The following is a 23871-nucleotide window of genomic DNA, read 5'->3' on the forward strand; positions in this document are numbered from 1 at the left end:
ATGACAGTCAAGCAGAGTGTGAATGGATTCACACCGAGCTTTACTGTTTTTCTTTAATAGTTATAAAATACAGCAATAATATCAATACGATTCCTAATTCCAGGGGAGGTTTTCATGGTCAAGCAGTGATATCATGAAGGTCAAACTATTGCTTTTAGGTAGAATGAGGTCCACACTTATTATAAATGACTGATTTAAAAAAAGAAAAATAGTCCCTGGGCTCATTTAAAAGACACAAATTCGATCATAACCATTCATTGACTCAAATAAATTTTAATATCCAGCATAATGTACAGATAAAGACAGTACATTAACAGTAAATGTTCACTGAATCATGAACAAGCTTGCTATAAAAAGTATAAATATAATACAACCTTCAGAACGTTAAGGACACTTAATGCATGTTGTCACATGACTTAAATAAACCATAAGGTTTCTCTTAGAATATACTGCATTGTCTAAACCAGTAAGACAAAATGGCTCTTTTCTCTGAAAGGTTCATAGGGTTTTTTCCCTTGAATTGAGTTAATGTTAACATGGACTATTTACATGTCAGCACCACAAGAAAAATACTGATTTTTTTATGTGCAAGTCTCTGTATGGTCTGAGTTGAGTTGTGGAGGCAGAAAGACAATCACACAGAGATTTATCGCCGTTGTTTTGAGGCATTCTCCTCATTCATGGTGGTTTCCACCACCGATGTCAGGTTAAATCTGACCGGCGAGGTCTCTATTGACTTCTTTATGGGTTTACTTTGACAGAAATAAACAACAGCCACAACGTAATTGGACCATCGCTTGTGTGTTGGCTCACTTGGATGTTTTCCTCTTTGTCTCTGACATATACATTTTCTTTCTAAATTGGTTGCTTCCTCTTTAGATTTTGAAGGCTTGTGAAAAACCTCACTTCCCTTTCATATGCCAGGGTGAACCTTTCGAAGGTTAGTGTGTCAGATTATCTCCTATCCCAAGAAGATACAATAGCTTTCTCACAATTTAGAACAACGAGCCGGCCTTTTTCTTTCTTTTTTTGGTATGTAAGGCTAAAAACAAAACAAAAACGAGTAAACATCAACATCAGCCTGAGACAACCTGCCTGAGACATCAGAAAAGTCACGTGTTTCAATAACACTTAGAAAAACTACAAAAATAGAGTAGCTCCCATTCATAAAGAGAATGAAAATCTTTAATATTTGTGGTTGTCTTTCATTCCAGCTCTTTGCTTAACCCTTTCATGGAATAAACTGACTGCACTAGTTTATATACATAATTTAGAGCTCTACGACTCAACAATCCACTTTAGCTTTCCTCTGAATGTTCTTCATCTGAGGTTAACAATGCTTTTCCTGACCCACACCATGTCCATGTATTTAAAAAAAATCCCCCCAGCATATAGCGACTGTATCAGCAGCCGCTCTTGAGATTCTTTGGCAATGCCCACATGGGGAGAAGAGTTTTGAGCTGCCACAAGGCGTGGAATGGTCTTATTTAAAGTGTGTTGGAGAGCCACACAAGTAGGTTGACACATCTGCGCACTAGAACTTCATCCCAGAGGAGACCTAGACCAGCCCAGCCTCCTGACACATCCGGTAGAACTGTCCCCGCTGTGCGATGAGGTTGGCCGGAGAGTCCATTTCAGTGATGTGGCCTTTGTCCATGACGATCACTCTGTGAAGAGGCAGGAAACGTTGGAATCTGTTTTCAGAGCCGGACTTTTGAAACGTTTTGCAAAAACGTGTTTTAACAAATTTAAAGACAACGATATTAGCATTGGTCAATGAACTTAAATGAAAAATTGACTACACCAGTATTGTAATATTACCTGGTGTAGTCCAGGATGGTGTTCAGGCGGTGAGCGATTGTCAGGACTGTGCAGTCTTCAAACTGTGTGCGGATGGTGGACTGAATGAGCGTGTCTGTCTCCAGATCCACGGCAGCTGTGGCCTCGTCCAAAACCAGGATCTTAGTTTTCCTCAACAGGGCCCTGGCCAGGCAGACCAGCTGGCGCTGTCCCAGGCTGCACAAAGAAAACGAGGGACAGAATCATTTGTCAGATTCTATTCCATAGTTATAAAGCCTCGCGGTCCATCTGCCCAGCATGTGTCATGTCGGTGAACTCGTTTGCACCTGAGGTTTTCTCCGCCCTCTGAGCATTCGTGGTTGAGCTTGTCAGGCAGATTAGCCACAAAGTTTTTGAGGTGAGCAAGCTCCAGGGAACGCCACACCTCCTCATCGGTGTAGAAGTCAAAGGGGTCGAGGTTCATCCGAAGGGAGCCAGAGAACAGCACGGGGTCCTGGGAGAGAGGACGGCAGATGTTGTCCGTCACCCAACTGTCCAGTTTCACAAAGGGATTTTTGTAATCTAGAGCGGTTTATTTTATCGTGGATACGGGTCGCAGCTATTGCAAACAGTTTACGTGATGAACGCCAGGCCTCGCTTTCTGTTAGTCCCACTGCTGTACCTGAGGAATGATAGTAATGCGTGATCGGAGATCGTGGAGTCCAATGCTCGCGATGTCGATTCCATCTATGAAGATCTTTCCCTTTGCTGCCTCTAAGATTCTGAAGATTGCCAGTGCAAGTGAGGATTTTCCCGCTCCCGTCCTTCCCACAATTCCGACCTGGAAAAGAGGTTTTCATTCAGAATCTATGAATGATGTCATTTTGCAAATCAAGCAGTCAAAATGATCCGGAACCAGGCTTGCTTCCTCATTCAAGGTGACTCACCCTCTCTCTTTCATGAATATTCAGAGTAATGCCCTTCAGAGCCAACTCGAGGCCTTTCCGGTACTGCAACCCGTAGTCCTGGAACTCTAGAGAACCTCTCTGAGGCCAGGTTAGGGGCAACGGACTGTCCTCTATGCTCCAACTAGCCTGAATGAGACAATGGCAGAGAACTAAAAGCCCTCCTGTTGCACAGGTTTTTAGAATTTAGCATCTAGATTGTGATTTCTTGCTAATGCAGCACCCGCAGAGACGTTGAACCCAACTTCCTGTAGTGTGGCTGCATGCGCGGTGGCGATACTGACCTCTTTAGCCGTCTCAGCATACTCATTGACTCTCTCCACAGAAACTATGTTGTTTTCTACATCGGTCCAGGATCTCACAATCCAGCTCAGGATTCCAGTCACCTGAAATATCCGAGGTTTCATTTAGATCCTTTTCTCTCCTGCACTGAAAAGGCATTTGCGGTCTGAGCAAAGCCACGTGCATATAAGGTACATTTCACATTCTCTGCCCGAGTGCTGCTGTATGTGTGAATCTTACCTGCAGGGAATGTGAAACAGCCAAGCCAACGATGCCTGGGCTCAGCGTGTTTTTCCCCATCACAGAGAGAATGGCAGCAGCTAACACCACACCGTTGCCAATGAACTCCAGATTGACCGCCAGCCACCTGTGGACGTGCCATCGATTCAGATAGTTCATCAAACCGTCCTCATCGCCCATAGAATGAAATGAAAGCTCATCCTCGTCATCAGGCGTCTCACCGGGTGGCCACAAATCTGGGGAAGTACGAGGTCTGATTGAAGTCGACCCTCTCATCGGCCTGTACGATGAACCTGGGCTGCTCGCCAAAGGCTCGAATGACGCTGGCGCCTTGCACCGTCTCGTTGAAATGGGTGTAGATGGGCGAGCGGCTCACGGCTTCCAGCCTCCGCAGCTGGCAGGATGTGGCAACGTAGAAACTCTGGAGGACACAGTGGAAAAAACAAAACCAGCTTTAATGAGCCAAACCGACAGCGAGGACTTTCCCGCTATCCAAAGCGAATGTGTGTGACGCAGGCGTCAGCGAAACACAAATGAGCCGCAAAATCAACAGTGTTGATTTGAGAGCTGCAGCGTTCCAAGAACACCCTTTAAGGGAACCTGACTCTCGCTCGCCCGCCCTCTGGCTCATTGCGCTCAAACAATACACAAAGAGCAAAATTCTGACTGCGTGTTCAAACGGCGGAGAAGTGCACCTGGACAAAGGCGTAAAGGAGAGCGAGTGGCACGATGATGGCGGCTGCAAACGGCGTCGCCATCAGCACGATGATGCAGACCTCCATGAGCTTAAAGACGTAGCCCAGCATCATCTTCAAGCCGTCGGGGACCATGCAGTCGATGGCGTCTATCTCCTTGGCGAAGCGGTTGAGCAGGTTGCCGCTCGGCGTGCGCTCAAAGAAAGACATCGGAGAGCGCAGGACGTTGGTCAGCAGGTCCACGTGCAAGTGGCGAGAGGCGATGATGCCGCAAATGGAGATGGCGACGGTTGTTCCGAAGATGGCGACGCCTGAGAAGAAGGGAAAGACATTTCATCAGATGGGGGCCGAGGGTGAAACAAACGAGAGGAAGCGTACCTGCATGCCTCATGTTTCATCATGCTACATGCTAATAATGCTAACTGACCTTGAACAAAACCCAGCGCGCCAAAGACGGTCAGTTTCAGGTCTGTGTCGAGCTGGGTGCCGTTAACAACGGGATCGTCCGCCCACAGGCTGAGCCAGTAGTTGTAGGCCAATGAGGCGCCTTGCTGAAAGGCATACAGGAAGACGATGGGAATGATGATGGCTAAGCCGATGGTCTTGAAGTACTTCTGGTACATCGCCAGGGTAACCTGTTGGAGAAGAAGGCATGAGCAGCAGTCGACCTCAACAAGATGGTGAAATGTCAAAAGTCTTCTATCACTGCTTTTGCTTTTTACTGACTTTTGAAGGTAATATTTTGTAATTGCGCACCTCAATGTTAACTTTGTTCACCTGAATTTGTGTGGTGCAAGTAGGCGTGGCATTGTGGCGCATGCTTCAACAACAAAGGCAGTAAATTGGGTGAGAAAACGACTTCCAAAAACTTCTCTGACGCATGAATAGCTTTGAAGCAAAAAAAATGGAATAAAATCTGCCGCCATTAATGGCTAGATTCACACCAGCGGAGGTGAATCTCAATGCTTTTTTCAGACTCACTCTTCCGGTGCGGGCCTTATCCACCTCAGTCAGTTTGCCCAAGTCCTCTGGCGTTGCTTCCTGCTCTGCTTCAGGGACAGGCTCCATATTTTGCAGGTTGGCATTAGTGGTGTCGCCCCTGGAGGACACGGAGAGGCCAGAGGTCAGTTTCGTAAGAAGGATGCTTGGGATGCCAAAGAGTTTTATGACAGCTTTACAATTCACATGTTTGCCTACCCAATGAGCTGCTCCTGTGAGAGATCTCTGGAGAAAGGCATGAAGTCGACCATGCTGAGCCGAGCGTTGGACCGCCTGGATCCAGCTGCCAGAAAACCAGAGCTTCAGTTTCAACGGTTTTAATAGAACATGTAAGAATTAAGAACTGAAGGAACTAAAACATTGGACTGATTTCACGCAGCAACGGCGCCCCACCTCTCTGTATGGCGCTCTCTTTTCGCTCTGCCCTGGCAAAGGTGTGGATGAAGTCGGCAAAGGCGCCATGGCGACTGAGGAGCTCCTGATAGGAGCCGCTCTCTGTGATTTCTCCATCGACCAGCACGAGGATATGGTCGGCCTGCGGCAGGAAGCTCATCCCGTGGGTCACCAGGATGCGGGTCTATGTAGACAGTGCGAGCGTTTGTAAGTTTGCTGTTTAATAGCTTGCACTGCGCTTTGGTCACATGCATTACCTTATCTCGAAGGACTCCCTTTGGTCCTATGACTTTGTCAAAGATGTGCTGACCGACGTGTGCATCGACGGCAGACAGAGGGTCATCCAGGAGGTACACATCAGCCTTCCTGTACACAGCCCTGGCCAGGCTCACCCGCTGCTTTTGCCCACCCGAGAGGTTCAAGCCCTGCGTGAACAGAGTTGTTCATTGTTCATGAAGATTTGGAAACAGGAAGAAAATACGTAGTAAAAAAAACAATCTTTGCACACCTTCTCGCCAATTTCTGTCGCATCGCCTGCAGGCAGGATGTCCAGGTCGGGCAGCAGCGCGCAGGCCTCCAGCACTCGGGTGTACCAGCTCTTCAGTTTGTCACGGCCAAATATGATGTTGTCTTGCACTGTGGCGTTCTGGATCCAGGCCTGCTGGGGCACATATGCCACGGAGCCCTGAGAAGGCAGATGTCAGAAGAGAGACTGTAATTGTTAGACCAAGCCCGCATCTATGAATAGAACTTACACAAATATGAGTCCATCACCTTCACAGCAACACGACCACTTCTTTTCTCCGTCTCACCAAGCATGGCGGACAACAAAGATGACTTTCCACTGCCCACGGGTCCGACCACGGCGACGAGAGAGCCTCGCGGCACATTTACGTCGATCCTGCCAGCAAACGGAGACATTTTCCCATGAGCCTTGTGCATTTAGGAATCCGATCTCTTCGGCTGTTAAAGCACCCACCTTTTCAAACACGGCGGGCCCTCGGCAGACCAGCTGAAGGTGCCGTTTTCTATCGTGACGTGTTCCCCGTCTGAGGAAGGTTGAATAAAAATGAAGAATAATGCCACACACGCTGAAGACAGGACGCGATCTCTGAACCTCAATGACAAAGCAAACTTTAAAAAGAGAAATAGTCCAGTCTGAGTGCAACCTGGGTGCATTTACTTAATCATACAAATTACCGTTGGCTTTTCACAAGATGTCTGAGGAAGTGTTGACAGATTACAGACACAGGAGTGTGGTGTGTGTTTTATATATTTCTGTGTGAATCCTATGTCTGACTTCATGCTGTGATTTAGGTTCAACCACTACATGGGAGCATCCTATAATTAGCCTGTCTACTCGTCCTCCCAGGACCCAGGAAGTGACAGTATATATAATCCATACAAGGCGGCGGTGCCCCACAGATACAAACAACAAAACCTTGTTGTGCTCATTTATATATTGATTGTGACAGCTGATGATCTCAGGCATATTTTGGCAACCTGTGGACTCAAACAGCACAACATAGTTCAGTCCTATGAAGTAAGAGTTTACACATGGGTCGGTTTCTTACCACAACTCAATGGAGCCTTTGAGACATTGTCCACTTTCAATTCCTCTGAGCACAGGTACTTTCCCAGACGTCTCAGTGAGACCATGGCCTGAAACGGAGTCAGCGGTTAGCCAACCGGGCTTATATCGTCATACGGAACCACATGAACACACCTCCTTTGGCACCACAGATGGAGAAAAGGTTGCAGACCAATCATAGGCATGCAATTACTGTGTCACCTACCTGCAGAGATGTGCTTATAGCAAATGGAAGCTGGCTCAGTGGAGTCTTCAGGATGTTGATCAGCGCCATCGAGACAAAGACTTTCTGTGCATCCAGGACGTTCCTGTCATCGAGTGTCACATAGACTCCAAACATGGCAAAGGCAATCTTTGAGGGGGGGGGGGGGGTTAATGCTATATGTCAGCTTTACCTGGAACACTTTGATTCATAGCAGTGCCATCGCATCGCTCTTACCAGGAAGGAAGACGAGTTGAAGGATGCAATAGAGATGGAATAAAGGATCTGAGACTTCTTCAGCGCTTTGAGCTCATTTTCTCTGTGGCCCAGAACCTTTTCCAGGAAGGCTTTTTCCCAGGCGTAGAACTTCAGGATCTTAATTCCATTCAGGATCTCATTCATCAGTCTGATGCGGCCATCCATGAACTTCATTTGAATCTCCTGTTGATCAGACAAAGTTTTAAGTTGAAATCGGCGCGCAATGACATCTACCAGACGAGAGCAAATACATGCGTTTATGAACATACCCCCCCCCCCCACCCTTGTTACAGCTAGAGCTGTTTTCCTGCTCGACATGGAACTTTTAATTCTTTAAGAATTAGGAAAGACAAAGGGTCGTGGATGCGGTCACCGCATTCAAGACAAAGATCGATTAAAAGGGCATTCCAATTTACAGAACCGTCTGTTGTTTTTCCAAAGGAATAAAAAGTTCTGTCTTCTCACTGCCCACTCGCTCCTTTCATTGTTTCTCAAACACATTATATGAGGCAGACATCAAAAAGAACAAGGGAGAATGTACCACTCAGGCCAAACGCCCACATGGCTCTAAAGCAGCTGTGGCATCCCTGACCCAACAAGCCAGCCGCCAGGGCTCCTGGATCGGAACCGGGAAGCATCCCTGCAACAGTTCTTACCTGCAGCTTGCTCCTTTTCTTCGCTATGAATCCATTGAGCGGAAAAACGAGAATGACAGTGGCGATCCCTGCCAAAGCCGACGGGCCAAGGTGCTAGATAAAATAAAGCATGAAGTCAGTGGCTGCTCAGTGAAAGCGCAGCTGTGCATGAATAACAGGCTTTGACATACCTGCCAGAGAAAGAAGAGACAAAGAGCAATTTCGATGGGAGCCAGCCAGACGGCATTGAAATACACCACAAAGTCCATGAGCTTCTGCGTGTCTGCCGACACCAGGTTCACGATCTCGCCCACGGTGCAGGTCCTTCTGGCAGCGCTGTTTATCACCAAAGACTGGAGGAGATGAGGACACAGAGTATTAACCCTCTCATGCCCTCATTCAGGAAACAGCAATGGAAATGTGCTTTAAAATTGCGTTATGGGGTGATAATCACAATAATACAAAATAATATCTATAAAAAAATCAATAGTTATGAGGTAAAGGTACTGAAATACATTCAAATACTAAAACAGTCGAATAAATTAAATGCCAACTTCAAGAGTAATCAATAAAGGTTTTTTTCCCCCTTTCCACCTCGAAACATGAATAAAATTAACATTAAGAGTATTTTTGCTCGATAATGTTTTTGGAAGCTGTCAGCTTTCTGTCATGTACCTCGTCCCTCTCTCCACATCGTGACAGCCGACATGTTCTTGCCCTTTGCAGTGTATTTAACGTGCCTAGAACTCACACCCGTACACACATCGACCCACCTTCCTGTAAACCAGGCCCATAACAGCGGTCTTCACCCTCATTCCCACCGTGAAACAAGCGTACATGTACTGATGGTTGAAGAGGGACTGGAGACAGGACAGCAAGAACATCAGAGTGGCGTAGAAGTAGCCCTTCCACAGCGGAGCATCTTCGTCCCTCATGAAGCCCAGAAGAAGACTGCAGAGGAAGACGAGGGGCAATGACAGCATGAGCATCAAACAGAAGTCCTGGAGGCCACTTACGGCTGCTGGTTGACTGCGTTGCTCAGCGGCGCTCGGTTTAGGGCCGCCCTCACGCCCGGCCGGCGGCTCCCTTCATGTGGTCCGACAACATTGCTGCCATTTAGAGCTTCCCCTCCCTGTCTGGTCGTCCTACCGGAGCACAGCCGGCTGTGGTATCACCTACGCTGCTGTAATTAACACTTGCACTGATTCTGTGCCGAGCGAGCGTCAACAACATTCCAATCCGACTAGTAGGATGGTGCAGCTCAGCCGTGACCCATTTTCACTTCTGCCAGCTTCCTCTTTGTGAGTTTTCCTCACAACTCACTCGAAATCGGACCGTGCAGGAAATATCCCAGATGATGAGGAGGAGTTGTTTTATTCTGTTGCAGCTGTGTTTTTTTTTGTCCCGTTGAAGCCGTGTTCCTTTAAATTGCATTCAATTGGACATTTCAAGCCAAAAAAATAAAAAAATAAATTAAACACAACACAACCTAGTTTTGTTGTAGCCTGGAGTGCAGGCCATCCAAGTAATTTCAGTCCCAGCTGGAATGTGGAAATATTGGCAGGAGCGTCCCTTTTTTTTCAGGCAATGACAAAATACGCAAACAAAAACAACCACAACCCGTGCCACATTGCACTCGCCACATTTACACAAATAACATGCCAACTTTGCCTGAAAGGGAATGGGAAGAATATAATTTATTTAATCCCGTGTCTCTCATAATATATAAACATAATAAGTTTCCCTGTTACAAACTCCAAATTATATCAAACAACAACTATAGACTTTATGATTTAGCAAAATACAACACAAAGTGCTGTTTCCCCCCCTTCTGTTCATTATGACTAGACAACTAAACATCATTACTATATTTTATTAATATTTAAAGATAATTCATTTGTGTCCATCCACTACTTTATTGCATTTAGTTCCTTGTTAACAGTATTTACAAGCTCCTTATAATTATCACTACTATAGAATATGCTTGCATCATCCGCAAAGAGGATGAGTTTTAATGCTTGAGATACATTAAAAATATCATTTATAAATAAATATGTTGAACAATGTTGGCCCCAAACCCTTAATATGATTCACTTGGTTGGTTAATGGTAAAAAAAGCACTGCGATGTTCTATTTAAAAACTCAACAACAAAATCTCTGTCCAAATATAATGATACGGTTACTTCTGATCGTTTGACCACTTTTAGTGAAAACCTTTTTCTTCTCTGTTTTTATCAAAACAAAATGAGGAATTCTCAGGATACTTCCTGCACCGCAAAATATACTTTAAAATGACTGGAATGAAATGCAGCGAATATTTGCAAGCGCTGTCAAATCACAGCACAGCTGTTTATGACTGGACTTAATTCACGGTGACAGGACATTTTGTCTTCCGTCCACTCTTCCTGCGAGTCTCACCTGAGGACTTGGGGGATGGCGAACATGAAGGCATCGTGGCATATGATGCACAGGGTGCCCGTCAGGAAGTACGGGCCGAACTTGCGCGCCAGCGTCCTGAGCAGGAAGAAGCCGGAACTCTGCTCCTTGCGCAGCTTCCTGAGGAGCTGGGCCTGGTCAGGCAGTCTGCTCCCCAGGGCCACCCCCGATGCCAAGGCCTTCTCCTGTCTGCCGGAGGGAGACAGCGCAGGTTCAGGACAAGAGAGCTGAAAGAGCTGCTAAAATGATTGGCTGCATGAATACTGGGTGCTGCGCTGACATGGAATAAATCCTTTGTGCTGTAACAATAGATGAATAAAAAACACGAACGACTCGCATGTGCTCCAATGTCTAATCCTGTCGGAGGATTTTCCTCTGCTGCACATTTCGTAATTTTAAAATGACCATAGATGAGTCAACCAATCAGAAGGCCGACAATAACGAAATGCACATTTACACAGCGTTCAGTACGTGTCTCCCAATGTTCCCATTTCTCCCATTAAACTGTCACATGTCAATCAAAGGTCTCACTTTTGAATGTGTGCACATTCAGCCGTCCAATCCTGCTGCAGCTCAGAGATGATCTTGTGCGACGTGTCTTCCTCCCTCAGGGTCCACAGGTCCTCTGCTACCAGCGGGGAACGATACCCTTTCACAACAAGCCTGAACACACAACGCAACGATGACTCACACGATCACCTGGGAGATCCACCAATCTATAGCGTCTCTGTGCACCAAAGAAGCACCTTACCCGGTGAACCACCAGAAGAGGATCTTTGACAGGAAAGAGGCGTCTTTCACGGGACAGGCATTCTGCAGTGGATCACAATCCAGACTTTGGATTATTTCACAGGAAATCTCTCACCACGTCGAGACGTTTGAGACATGCACAGCTTTGCAGTGGCCTCGGGCCGATGCTTGAATGGCACGCTTGTGTTTAAGAATGCCATCAGAGGGGAGGGAGCAGAGGCCGTGAACTCCCCCAGGACAGAACAGAGGACAGCGTTAGCGGGGGATGAAGATGACGTTTTGAGGTTTAAGGCAGACGAAGTGGAAATGTGTCATTACAAACTGCTTTATGGCACCTCTCCATCCGGCCACCCCCTCACCGGGGTGTTTACCGACGCTCCCTTCATCCTGTGAGTAACTCTAACCAGAGTACGGGGTAGGGAGGTGGTAGAGGAGGACACACCAAGGACGGACCGATGGGTGTGTCCGCCACGACCGCGGCTTCTGCACCCTCAGCCTCCTCGCCGCCAGCCGCGAGTTTGTCTGGGACTTTTCCAGCTATTTTGACTGTTTGTCACCAGGGAAATGTTGCGTCCCCTGTCTCTCTGATTGATCGGGGGGGCTCATTCTCATTCGCCTGCCAGCTGTCCTGAACCAATTTGCTATTCTGAGCTCAAAAACATTTTTGCCAGCCCCATGTTTGGCAGGCCGTGAGATCCGGATCAGCTTGGTGCCTGAGCTGCGTCACTGGACTCTCAGAACAAGTCGCTCTGTTATCCAGCGCCGACGGGAGCATACCTCCCGTCGAAGGTATGCAGCAGATCAACGAGAAACACACACTGATTCACACACCCCTCCCAGGAAGCTGGATGCGGTGAAGACAGAGTGGGAGAGGAAGGAGAAAGGGAGGAGGATCACATCATTTCCTCCAGAAAGGGGGGAACGTTTCATGACGACAAAAGTTGAAAACCACAAGATAGGCGGTCAGGCCTTTTCTTTTCCTAAGCATTCGATCTGAGGGGGCAATTTCTGACGGGGGCTGGATATATTTGCCTCTGCCTACCTTTTCTGAGACGCTTTTTCCCTCTGGGGGCTGATCAGCAAAACAACACAGGAAGAGCTGGGCCAGCTGGATGATGAAGTAGGAGAAGAAGGCGAGGTATCGTACAATATCAGAGGCGATTCCCTGCGGAGCAAGAAAAGGCAGATTAAGCAGACGGCTCTAGTTTCCTTTGGCTCTTTCGGCTTATTTGTTTTCAGACATTATAGATGAGTCGCGTGAAATTGACTTTTATTTTGAAATAGTGTCATGAAATTCTTTGGCACCTTGATGCACGCCGCAGATAAATTATGTAATTCTTGCATCAACAAGGTGAGAAACTGTTTGCCTCTCCTTTAAGATTTCTTAAATCACACAACATCCTGTGGTATATATATATCCTTATTTATAGTCCCTGTGGCTTTGTGTGCACATTTCGCAATAGCACTATTATATTTGTTTTATGGGTTTCCCCCCAGCATACACATTGTTTGAGATATTAACCACTCAGAGGCCTTTTGTGAAATGTAAGACCCACACGTTATTCTTGACCCACAGATCTCCTGGGTTTTGGCAGAGGTGTTGTTGACAGCGAGGCCAACGCCGCTGTCGCTGTTGTGCGCTGCAGCGGCGCGTGCACGCTTGAGTTCGAGCCACGGTAAACAACAGAAATGATTTTCTCCGAAAAATGCAGTGCTATGGCCAGAAAGGAGATAGGAAGGGGCCAAACGGCGGTGACCACATGGTGAAAAGCCGCATCGGGAGAGTCAAAGGGTGGGCAACAAAAATGTGGGTCAAGCAACTAAAAATGATCAAAGGTCCACAATCATGAACTCTGTCAACTCACACTTGCAGGGTGACACACTCCTTATAGATGTCGAGCACATTAACAGCAGCATCAGCAGTTCAGCAACAATGGACCAGGTGAAAAGTACACGTTTAAATACTTTATAATTAGAGTTTCTCTTAACTATTATTATATCGGTGTCACCATTAGTGTATTTGCCAACATTGAATAGAGTTAACTTCTGACTCTGTAACAACAAACCCTGTCTGAAGTCTGAGCACGGCTGAAAACACTCTCTTTACTCTTCAATGCTCAGCTTTCCATTTTGCTGAGTAGGCAGAAAGAGAGAGAGAAAAAAAAAGAAAAACTGCCATGCTGTCCTCAAATACTTTCGATCTTGGAAATCAATCAGGAGCAAAAGGGCGCTCAACAGGGTACATACCCCTGAGCCCCAACGGAACATTTAAATCAAACCGCACTCCACATGAATCTGTGTGAACCACAGTGAACCGGCTGGATTCTTGAAATGTTAAAATGATATTACATTTCTTTAAGCTTCCTCAGCTCGTGTTTTCTGTAAGCCATCCTGTTCCATGTTCTGTTTCTGCACTTACCTGAGTTCTATGTTCGCACTGTTGAACACGTTGCTTTGGGAATCAGTGGTACTCTGTGTGGCTCAGGTTACACTAGATCAAGAATAAAATTCAATGGCCTCTCCCAACTTTCTCACTCAATTCTTGGTTATCCCTCAAATATTTCTTTTAAAAACACAGAAAAAAAATATGTATGGATTCACCCCTTTATTTGGATGTTTTTTGAAAATCTGACACTTGATCCAGGTTTATTCTAAATTTGGCTCATCAAGATGTAGACACACAATATGGACAAACGTGAGCATACATTCTCCGTGCACGTGTGCGGTTTTTATGAAATGAAAACATCTGTGTCTGAATTCCAAACTGCCTTGCATTATGTGTGGATTCATTGATTTCCATCTGACTGTGTTTACAGCAACGAAGCCTCATAAACACAACGCTGGCCGGACCCAGAGCTGCCATGCCTCACCAGAATTTATCTCAAGGCCATTACGCCCCCCACCAAGCAGTGTGGGAATGTCACAGCAAGGACGATAAAACAGAAATATGTATGTGTGTGTGTGTGTGTGTTTATAGAAATGCAAATCCAACTGCCCTACGGCTGCATGCGCTTAAATATAAACTCTGCCCGTACAACAATGATTGCAGTGTCTCACCGAAGACACAGGAAGAAAGGGAAAAGTTAAACACACATGCACTCGACCAGAATTGGTGGTGTCATCCTCCAACACTTGGTTAACTTTAGGCTACTTTGGTTGAAATTGGGGGCGATGAAATAGACACTCTTTGCTGACACAGGTATCTGAAGCTGTGCTGCTGGAGTCTGGTGTCTAGACTCCGTCTGGGCTACGCCTGATTTGACATCTCTGCAGCGAATGGCAGCTTCACTGAGTTCAAACCTGACAAACGTAGTCAGTATTATTTAGCCTTTGTCCATAGAGCATCCTGCATGCTGCAGATGTTGATATCCCATTGTAAATGATAGGCTACAGACGTACCTCATCCATGGCCAGCTGGATCTTTGCTCTGAGGGGAACCACAGAACAGACTACAGCCAAGACCCAGAAGAGGAAGAGAAACACAGAGGAACGACAACCTCTCACTCGTTCCAACTGGATGATGCATAAGGCCAGGATCTGGGGAGAAAAACAAAGCAACACACAGAACAAATGTCAGAATTCCCAACTTTAGACACACAGCACGGATCGAAATTCAAATCGGTGATGCAATGTTCCTGAACAGCCTGCAGTGACTCAGCTGATAACAATGACAGGAAACAGGACTGCCAAATACTGCAAGAATTGTTATTCTCAAATAAATCGTATTGACATCCTAACAATCTTTATACTATTGTTAAAATCAGTTCTAAGCCTAAATTCGAGATGTCATCCAGCTCTGCTCCACTTCAAATGAACTCAAAAGAAATGCACCGTCCTTCCTGAATTTGGTCCTGATGCCAGTACCAATAGTACAGTACAGAAGACATTCGGCCTGATTCAGTGCAGCTGATGGCGGCTTAGAGAAAGGACTTCCCTGGAACTGCCTGGCCGCAGACGCAGATGTGATCCGGTTGATTTCTCCATATGTAACGGGAGGCGGCATGCCCTATACACAGTGCACCGTCTTATTATATACTTTCCCAACTTAACACTGTGTTGTTTTCTCTATTCTTCAACGAGTCCTGCGTCTGGGGTGGAACCACTAAAATGGTTCACTCTCCAAATGCTTTGCCAAGTGAGACGTCACTTTTTTCAGCTCATCGTCGGGGAGAAATGGAGTGCAAGGCTACACACTGGTTGTTTTGAGCCACAACACTGTCCTGTCATAATCTATAGCGGCTATAAAGGATGTTAAGATGTGTGCAGAATTCTAAGCAGCGGCTAAAAGACAAACATGATCTCTGGCTTGCAGCTAGAGAGGCTCTGAGTAAACGGCTTTTAAGGTTGATAATGTCCCTATCACAAGTACTATTGTGATAAACTGAGTATATTTTTACTTTAATACCTTTACTTCTTCCAAGCACAAGTAGCTAAACATTACCGAAACCCTGCAATAATGGATTTTGGCTACCTGAGGGCAAAGATCCAGAAAACATGAAGCACCTGATGAATGCAAGCTCTTTTTAATTCACTCTTTGCCAACGCCTGAGGAAAGTCTGTAGCTGCCTGTATAGCTGCTAAATGCTCACTTGCTAATTTTGTCAGTCAGCTGGTAGGTGCTGTACAGGAGGCATTTTCTATTTTTGGAAAATAATGGCAATGAAAGCGAACCCGAAGCAGCAACTCTGCACATTGTAAAGCCGAATATAAGCTGAAAGATGCTAAAACAGCGGCAGGAAATGACAGCCAATGAAAATTCTGTTCAGAAATTCAGTCATTCAAATCGAGTAATTTTGAGCGATGCCTTTTCCATCACACACTCATTTGATTACTTGTTGATTTGAACATAATGATCAGTTCGGTCAAGACAGTTTTTACCGCTCGTTCAAAGCTGAGCCACAAGTCCCCCCCCCCCTCTAGGATCGATCAAGAGAATGCTAACAGACCCATCATATGTCGAGCCCATCAGAGAAAAAACTTTATGTCTTAGTTTGAGGCTTAAAATGATGAGGTTGAACCCCAATTTAAACCTGAACAGAGGAACTGCAAAGCTGCCCTATAGGAGGAGGACCATGCCCCTTAGAGCACTCCCTCCAACCAATCAAAACCCAACCTTGTAATTACTTGGGAAGTTTTCAGTGCTGGGGATGGAAACTGAGTTTTATTTCTTACTGATTATAGTCATGTTTCATCAATAGTGACCATAATCCATTTGTGGACTGATGGACTCGGGCAGAACCATTTCCATATTAACTTGTCTTAAAGGACAACAAAACAGGTCGGTCGGGGAAACAAGAGGACTGTGTTCTGGACAGGCACCCCTGAAAACGGGAAGTCGGTGGGTGACAATCAACATCGTGAGAATAACAAGGAAAATAGGTTTACAAATAATGACATTCACTTAACAGGATTCAGGAGATGTTTGTTGCACGGTGAGAAAATGATATCCTGGATAACCTCTCTCTTTTTTAAAATGAATAGCCCCTCAACACAAGAGATGCCTCAGTGTATTTTTATTTACTCTGGAGTCTGAAAAGACCGCAGGTGGGAAAGGCTGTCTGACTCGGCGGCTCAGACTGAGCTCGACCTGTGTGCAGCTGCAGAGAGAGGACGCTTTGTGAGGGGCTCTAGGGCTCTATGAGTCAGGCCTGGAGGCTTCCCGGGCTGCAGCAACCCTTCCGATATGGACTCAGCACTCTTGTTCTGCATTATAATTCTTAAAGCTGAGCATAAACATCACTTAGAGCTTGCTACACCGCCCATGTTGCGGTCTGCATCTCTTCCCCTCTTTGCTCCTAGACATCATCTATGCATCATTTAAAATCCGATGGAAATAAGCAGGGGGTAAGAAACAACCACGTTCAACCATATCAACATACGCCACTGAAAACATTTCTTTGATCGCATACTAACACTTATCTTCTGTAAATAATGCTGTAGCCCACCCCTCATCCCACACTGATTGTGGTAAGGGGGGGGGAGTTATAATTTGATCTAAACGGGAGAAAAGACAAGCAGTTGTAAATATCAGAAAGTGTTGATAAGTTGTTTAGCTGTTTTAATTCATAGCTGATTTGCACATACGGATTTTGGTCGTGACTTTGTTCCATCAGAACGTCAAGTTCTTCCTCTGATCGAAATTAAATGAATGGTTTGTCGAAATGTGGAGGCATTGCAACATTCAACAAGCTGCACCTTAAATATAGTTTTGATGAGAGCGATGCCGCTCAGAGACGGAGCTGGCATCAAATCTCCTGGTCCGACGCCACACCTGCAGAAACGGGAGCCCAACGCAGGCTGCATTTGTGTGTCATCAACTTTCTAGTCAGTACTTTTATGTTTCCAAACATGAACCCGAAGTTTGAAACAGATTCAAATGAACTTTAACGCACATGATTGGTCGAGGTGCCAACACTAAATCTGACTCGATCAATGAAGAGGGCACACTCGGACCACGCACTTACGAGCGTGCACCAATTTTTGTCCGCTCAGCCTGACATCTAATGATATCACATAATTTGGAAACAAATCCATGACATGAAGTTTCTCCCATTCGCTGGAAACTTTCCATGCACTTCGGTGCACTGAATCCACATCAAAGAGTAACTTTGCATAACCGGCGAACTCTGCTCCGCGCTCTGATAAGCGATGGTCAAATACAGGCCGTGTTTACAGGTTACTGTAATGTTTGCACTGCCTGCAACATGATAAATCTATCTCTGGTTGTGCATCTTTGCACTTATGTGTCTGGCCAACTCAGCGTAGGTCAACATTCATCTGTCAGCAGTTTGATTTTTAGCCCAACGGGACCCAGACTGACATATTCCAGAAATCTCTTTGGCCCAAAGCAGCTCAGGAGGTCAAATGATGAGTCGTAGGTTGAAGGTTCAAATCAGGGGTATTGGTTTCTGTACTCAAATTGTGGATGCATTGGTACTCTGTGAGATTATGACACAAGGACCCTTGGCAGGCTATAAGAATTCATACAAATATACTTTTTTTTAGATTGTTTAGACTTTTTTAGACAGAAGAATAAGCAAATTGACCGATGCCAATAACATCTACCTTTGATACACAGACGTAAGGTTCATAGAAGGTAGGCGAGGGCCGGTTGCAGTTCAAAAACGCGGGGTGAACATGAGAGTAAAATTCTGAAAAAGTATTTACCACGGTCATACTGCGTATGATGGGACTGAGTAGGAAGACGATATGGTGCTCGATCTCCTGGCCACTCTCCAGCAGGATGTAGAAGAACTCCACAAAGCCAAATGAGGCCAGCAGGAAACCCAAAGCCTAAGGAGGACATTAAAAACATAGAACTGATTTGAGAAACCTTCTGAATAGCTGCAAGTTCATTGCTAGCCAAAATATTTCTCAAACATCAGCATGCAAGGTCTGGAACGGCAGACTGAAGGGTCTGGAACGGTAGACGGAAGGCTAGTGGACGTTGCTCGAAGTCTCACCATCTTGGTGGTGCAGAGGCAGGACATGCAAATGCGTCCGCAGCCGTGGCAGTAGAGGTGAAGGCAGTAGAGCGGAGCCAAAACCCACAGGTAGATACAGGGGACCCACACCAACACCGTGTTCTGGAAACACTGGGTCAGGTCTGGGTTGGTCGTGTACCATGTACGATTCCAATCCTGAAAAGAAGGAGACAATAAGAATGTTAGAAGCTCAGTCCAGAGAATCCGGAGTTGATGCAGGATCTACATCTGAAGGCCCAGCAAGTCACAAAAGATGTGCCGGGGCCCGGCCCGATGGAGTCGGAACCCGGAGACGGTGTTTTATGCTAAAAAACCCAGGTAGCTTTGGAATTCTTTCTGGTTAAAATTCCTAATTTGAGCGGGACACTGTGAGCTGTCGATCCATTAAATGTAAGGGCGAGGATTATACCACTAATGAAGGCTATAAATGATAAACTTACACACAAACATGGCGTGCTTGGCGAAAGCGGCTAAAAGTTTGAGCTTGCGCAACGGCAGGCGAGGCGGGCGAGCGGGCATTCATCTAAAGGACCATGAGAAGCTAAGTGGCTTGTTGTTTTCTTGCTTCCCGTGTTTATCGCTTTGCTGCCCTAATGAGGGGCAGGGTGTCTGACTGTGCTAACGAGGCTGCCCTGCGGACTCACCGCGGGAAGCGGTTTTTCAGCCCCTACCATGGCGCAGCACTCTGGTTCTTCTCCTAAACGGGATAAGGGAGAGAGGCCACAATTGGTGGCAGCTGCAGGATAATTACGTAAAAGCCAGTCCACCCAGTGATCTGCGATGTGGTGCAGGCAGCGGGATGCTGCTGGATGCTGCTGGATGCTGGTCTACCCCCCAGAGGGGCAGGGGTTCTCATTGAGTGTAGCGTACTTGTTACCCTCACGGTTCTTTGTCTGACATCACTCTTCATAAGAAAGGTGGTCATTGTGTGATGAATGCACCATTTGCGCATACCGTACACTCGTGTTCCCTGTGAGCGCCACCAATGTACCAAAATCCTCTTAAGTGATAAATCTCTTGAGGCGGTGAGGGGGGGGGGGGGGGGGGCGACTTTTGCAGACTTGCATGAGTCCTGTGGCCAATGGCAGAGGGATGAGCAGAGCACTTTTATGTGAGAAACCTTTTCAACCCCCCCCCTTTCATGTGCATTTTGCTGCTGACTCTCCCCTTTGGCTGCGGGGGCTTCGGTAAACTTGGACATACCAGCAGCTGTCAGGTACGTATTTTTCTCTCCCTCTCTGAAAGACAGTGACCTGTAAGTAAATCTGCTGAATGTCCACTTCCAGCCTCTATTTGATAGAGCCTAGAACCGGATGTAATGCAACTCGTTATCTAATAAGATAGTTGAATTCTTGCACTCAGACATCAAAAGCTGCTCCTGAATGTTTTGTCTTGACTTTGTCCTGCTTGTCATATTACAGTGATTTGAAAGAAAATGAATTCCTTCTAGCGCCTAAATCGCCACCTTCTCTACCCTGGAAAGTTTGCATGCATTGTGTTTTGGGGGGTCTCTTCTGCTGAGCTGGGCCGTGCAAGTTGATTATAGTATTGGAGCCAAATAAATTCCTGATGCTACCCGAGAGCAATGATGGTATTCAAAGAGAATGTGAAAGGTCGACTACTTCGCTTAAAAAACAAACCAATGGTACTTTGTAGCCGACATAAGATGAAGACATTACCTAGACGTTGTGATGGATGCTGTATGTAGCATCTGTTCATTGCACCAGCACGGCAAAGAGAGCTGCACAATGCACAGCTCTATTTTAACATCCTGAACAAAGTTTGATGGCCATTGTTTTGCTGTTTTGCAAGAGCAGTAATGAGAAACAGATACATAGAGACAGAGAGAGAGAGAGGAAAAGACAAAAGGAGGAAAGTGGGAAGCGAATTCATGCATTTAATAATTGTGGCAGTCCAGCTGGATGGAGGCCAGTCGTCTGTCTTTGGCCCGGGACTCAGAACGTGGAGGTTTGCTCATGTACGAGTCTGCTTTGCCAATAACATCAGCTCAACCAGTGTGATCTCAAAGCAACTGGTTGCGCTGAATCACCGGGCAGTGATGAAAGACATGGTTCAAAGGTGAAGCCTCTCCTTTGGACCCGCTTTGGGGTAAACTCCTGGTGCGCTCCACGTGAGAAATCAATGCGCGTGGATTACAGGTTACATTACATTATAGTTCAACCTCCTCCTCTTCACCTCCCAAACGTGGTCTTCCTCATTCTACTATTCTATAATTTGGTATCGGACAATGCAAAAAGCCTTTTCACCAGCATGCTAATTTGGCCAAATGTGTAATGAATGAAAACCCATCGTTGATCAGGATTAACCAAAAGACAGAAGTATGTCTGACATTCCCCAACGATCAAACTCTTATGAATGAATTATTATGATAGGCAGATCATAGTAATCATCAGCTCAGCGGCGGTCAACTCACCCACAGAGGGTCCAGGCCACTGAGTCTGCAAAAGTCATCCATCCACTTGCTTGCTTCTTTCTTCCCGAAGCCTCGCTTGCTGGCGCTGATCGGCACCGCTCCTCACACCGGTACCGGCGTGTGTGTATGCGGGGAGGAACAGAGTAAAAGAGTGTGTCCTGATCAGACCTCTCCTCTGTGCCTGCTGGCGGCTTGCTGTGTTTGTCTGGTTGGATGGCTGCGTTTATTCGTGTTTCTGGGAAACTTTTCCTTCCTTTTAATAAAACATTTTCTCTCAGTGAAATGCCTTTTTCTGCTTTCCTCCCTGCTCCTGCGTCTTTCTGACTCTCGCTCGGTCTGCCTGCTGTTTATGAGTGTGTCTCCTTTTTGGGTGGGTTGAAATCTCTCCCTCTCCCTCTCTCTCTCTCTCTCTCTCTCTCTCTCTCTCTCGCTCTCTTTCTCTCCCACCCCTCTCGTCACTCCCTCATCTGGTGATTTTCAATCAGAACACCACAGCTACTCCCCTAAGGACGTGAATGTGTTGCTGCTATACTGAAATGATTTACAAGGACATATTGAATAAAATAAAGCATGTGACCTTCAAACTCTTTGTAGTCTGCAGAAAAGCATCAGAGTGGCGTGATGACGGTCACCCTGGTCAAGACACGGGGGGGGGGGGGGGGGGAACTTCAGCAACAGCAGATGTGCAGGAAAGTATGACACCGCCTTGACTGGGAGCAATCCTCACCGCAGAGACGAAACATGGAAAGTTCGGCAGAGAGGCAGACCACCACCAGATCCTGCGTCTTGCCATGTGCAAAAAAAAAAAAAAAAAAAAAGAAAAGAAGAGATTATTATTCTTTTAGAAATGAGTCATCACTTCATGCTTCTCGGCTCCTCTGGCGAGAGTTTTTAGTGCTGCACTCCAGCCACCGCTGCAAGACGGTGAGACTCAAGTAACTGACACGTGAATTCATTACCTCCACCAAGGAGGTGATGTTTTTGTCTGTCTGTGTGTCTGTCTGTCTGTCTGTTAGCAGATTACAGAAAAAACTTCTGGATGGATCTTGATGAAACCAAATCTGAAGATGGGTCTTGGTCTAAGTTAAATCCTATTCGATTTTGAGAGCGATCCGGATACCATTCTGGATACAAAAAAATCTGAATTTTCCAATTTACTTATAATGGAGGCTTGAAAAAAAATATAATATCTTGTCAAATCTGCATTCAATTCACTCACCAGACATCACAGTGATAAAGGGGTCCGATATGAACTATCATGCAAGAATGTCTTCTGGATCTGATCCAGAATAAGGTCAGGAAAAAATATTACATTTTAACATTAAAACCCATTTATGGATTAAAAATAAACTCTGATTCACTTTTCATGGTTGGTGTATGCAGATACCAAGAAAAATCTAGAACCTGTTGATCCAGATCACCATCTGGACGGTGTCAATCCAGGGAGGGGAATGAGCTGCTTGGCAGAGGTCTGTGCTCTCCGATTGCTTTTCTCGTTTTTAAATGAAATTATTTTTAAATGTTGGATCATAATATTAAACTGAAATTACAACTGTTGTTAAAAACAAAAAAAACAAAAAATCAACTGATGGATGTGCCGAAGGTCGTTCAAAATGACCTTTGGAGTTTATCCTGCCGACTCCAGCACAGACTGATCGGGGGATGAAGAGGAAATAAATCAATGAATGCAGCAAAGACTAATGGAACTGTCAGACAGCACTAAACAAAAAACATAGCCACAGTCTAACCAGCTATTGTGTTATGTCTCAGTCCTCCAGTCTGAGCGGATTGTCATGCCACCATGAAATGGCCCGAAACACCTCAAGCAGTGTTCCGCAACCAGTGGGATGGGGTGGATTGTGTATGCGTGTCCCAGTAGAGTTTACAGGACACCTTTTTTGTCCCAAATTACAGCATACAGACACTGTCCTCTGGCTTCCTGACTGTTTTTACTGACACTATTGTCATGCTTGAATCTCTGTGGCTGGTATGTTTGTCCTTTCTAATTAACGGTAGACAGATGACAACATCCGGACCTTATGATTGCGAGAGGAACTTTTTAGGCATGTGTGATAGCGGCCCGATGCCATGTGGTCTCCCGAGGACCGAGTGTACGGCATGCACTATCATTAAATCCTTGTGTGCTTTTCTCGCGAGTCTTTTCCATAAGGCTTGTTGGTAAGCATGCAAACACGAATGTGTCTATTTTGATTTGGAAGCAAAATGGTTTCATATCAACCCTCTTGCCTTATGAAACAAAAAAGCTTCTCTGCAGCGTTTGAGCCAAGACTCTTCAGCTGATTGGTGCCAGACAAGCTCTTGAGGTTGAATGTGTTGCAAATCACGGAGAAAAAGCAGCGCAACAACAACACATGCAGAGTCGTGCACGCGCAACGAAGACCATGTCGCTGTGCAAGCGACCGGTGCAGGCCCAAAATAAGTTCACACGCAAAAACACACGCTTGTTTGGCCCGTAAATACGACCCCAACGAGCTCCGTGCCAGACGACGGCCAGACTGTTTACACCAATAGAGGGAGTAGAAAGTGCTCAGCAATGACCCAATGGGAGGCTGCCACTGGACCGGGGCCACTTGCGGTCGTGGCATGTAGTAGTAGTAATGTGGACCTGGCAGGCGGTGGATGCACAGGGTGGCTGCGGGGGTGGCAGTGCCCCAACCAACCCGTGGTAAAGCAGTGGTTAACCAGTCCAGGTCACCTACACTTCCTC

At 46.1% G+C, this 23871-nt stretch overlaps 1 protein-coding gene across 1 annotated transcript; it reads right to left on the minus strand.

The window, feature by feature from the left end:
• Positions 1–1198: 1198 nt before the first annotated feature.
• LOC137906547 (multidrug resistance-associated protein 1-like) lies at positions 1199–21185 on the minus strand. Its single transcript, XM_068750832.1, has 31 exons — positions 21144–21185; positions 18689–18865; positions 18393–18518; positions 14625–14762; positions 12268–12390; positions 11227–11288; positions 11007–11138; positions 10458–10664; positions 8813–8990; positions 8231–8392; positions 8061–8153; positions 7384–7587; positions 7150–7296; positions 6928–7015; positions 6333–6402; positions 6128–6254; positions 5862–6038; positions 5611–5778; positions 5354–5537; positions 5159–5243; positions 4943–5060; positions 4389–4596; positions 3962–4272; positions 3488–3687; positions 3267–3393; positions 3029–3130; positions 2727–2873; positions 2462–2620; positions 2127–2293; positions 1822–2016; positions 1199–1667 (listed from the first exon to the last, which is right to left on the minus strand). The coding sequence occupies exons 1-31, from the start codon at positions 21183–21185 to the stop codon at positions 1559–1561; spliced, it is 4533 nt and encodes a 1510-aa protein (XP_068606933.1). The 3' UTR covers positions 1199–1558.
• Positions 21186–23871: the final 2686 nt, after the last annotated feature.

This window comes from Brachionichthys hirsutus, chromosome 17 (assembly GCF_040956055.1).
Source record: "Brachionichthys hirsutus isolate HB-005 chromosome 17, CSIRO-AGI_Bhir_v1, whole genome shotgun sequence".
Classification (NCBI taxonomy): domain Eukaryota; kingdom Metazoa; phylum Chordata; class Actinopteri; order Lophiiformes; family Brachionichthyidae; genus Brachionichthys; species Brachionichthys hirsutus.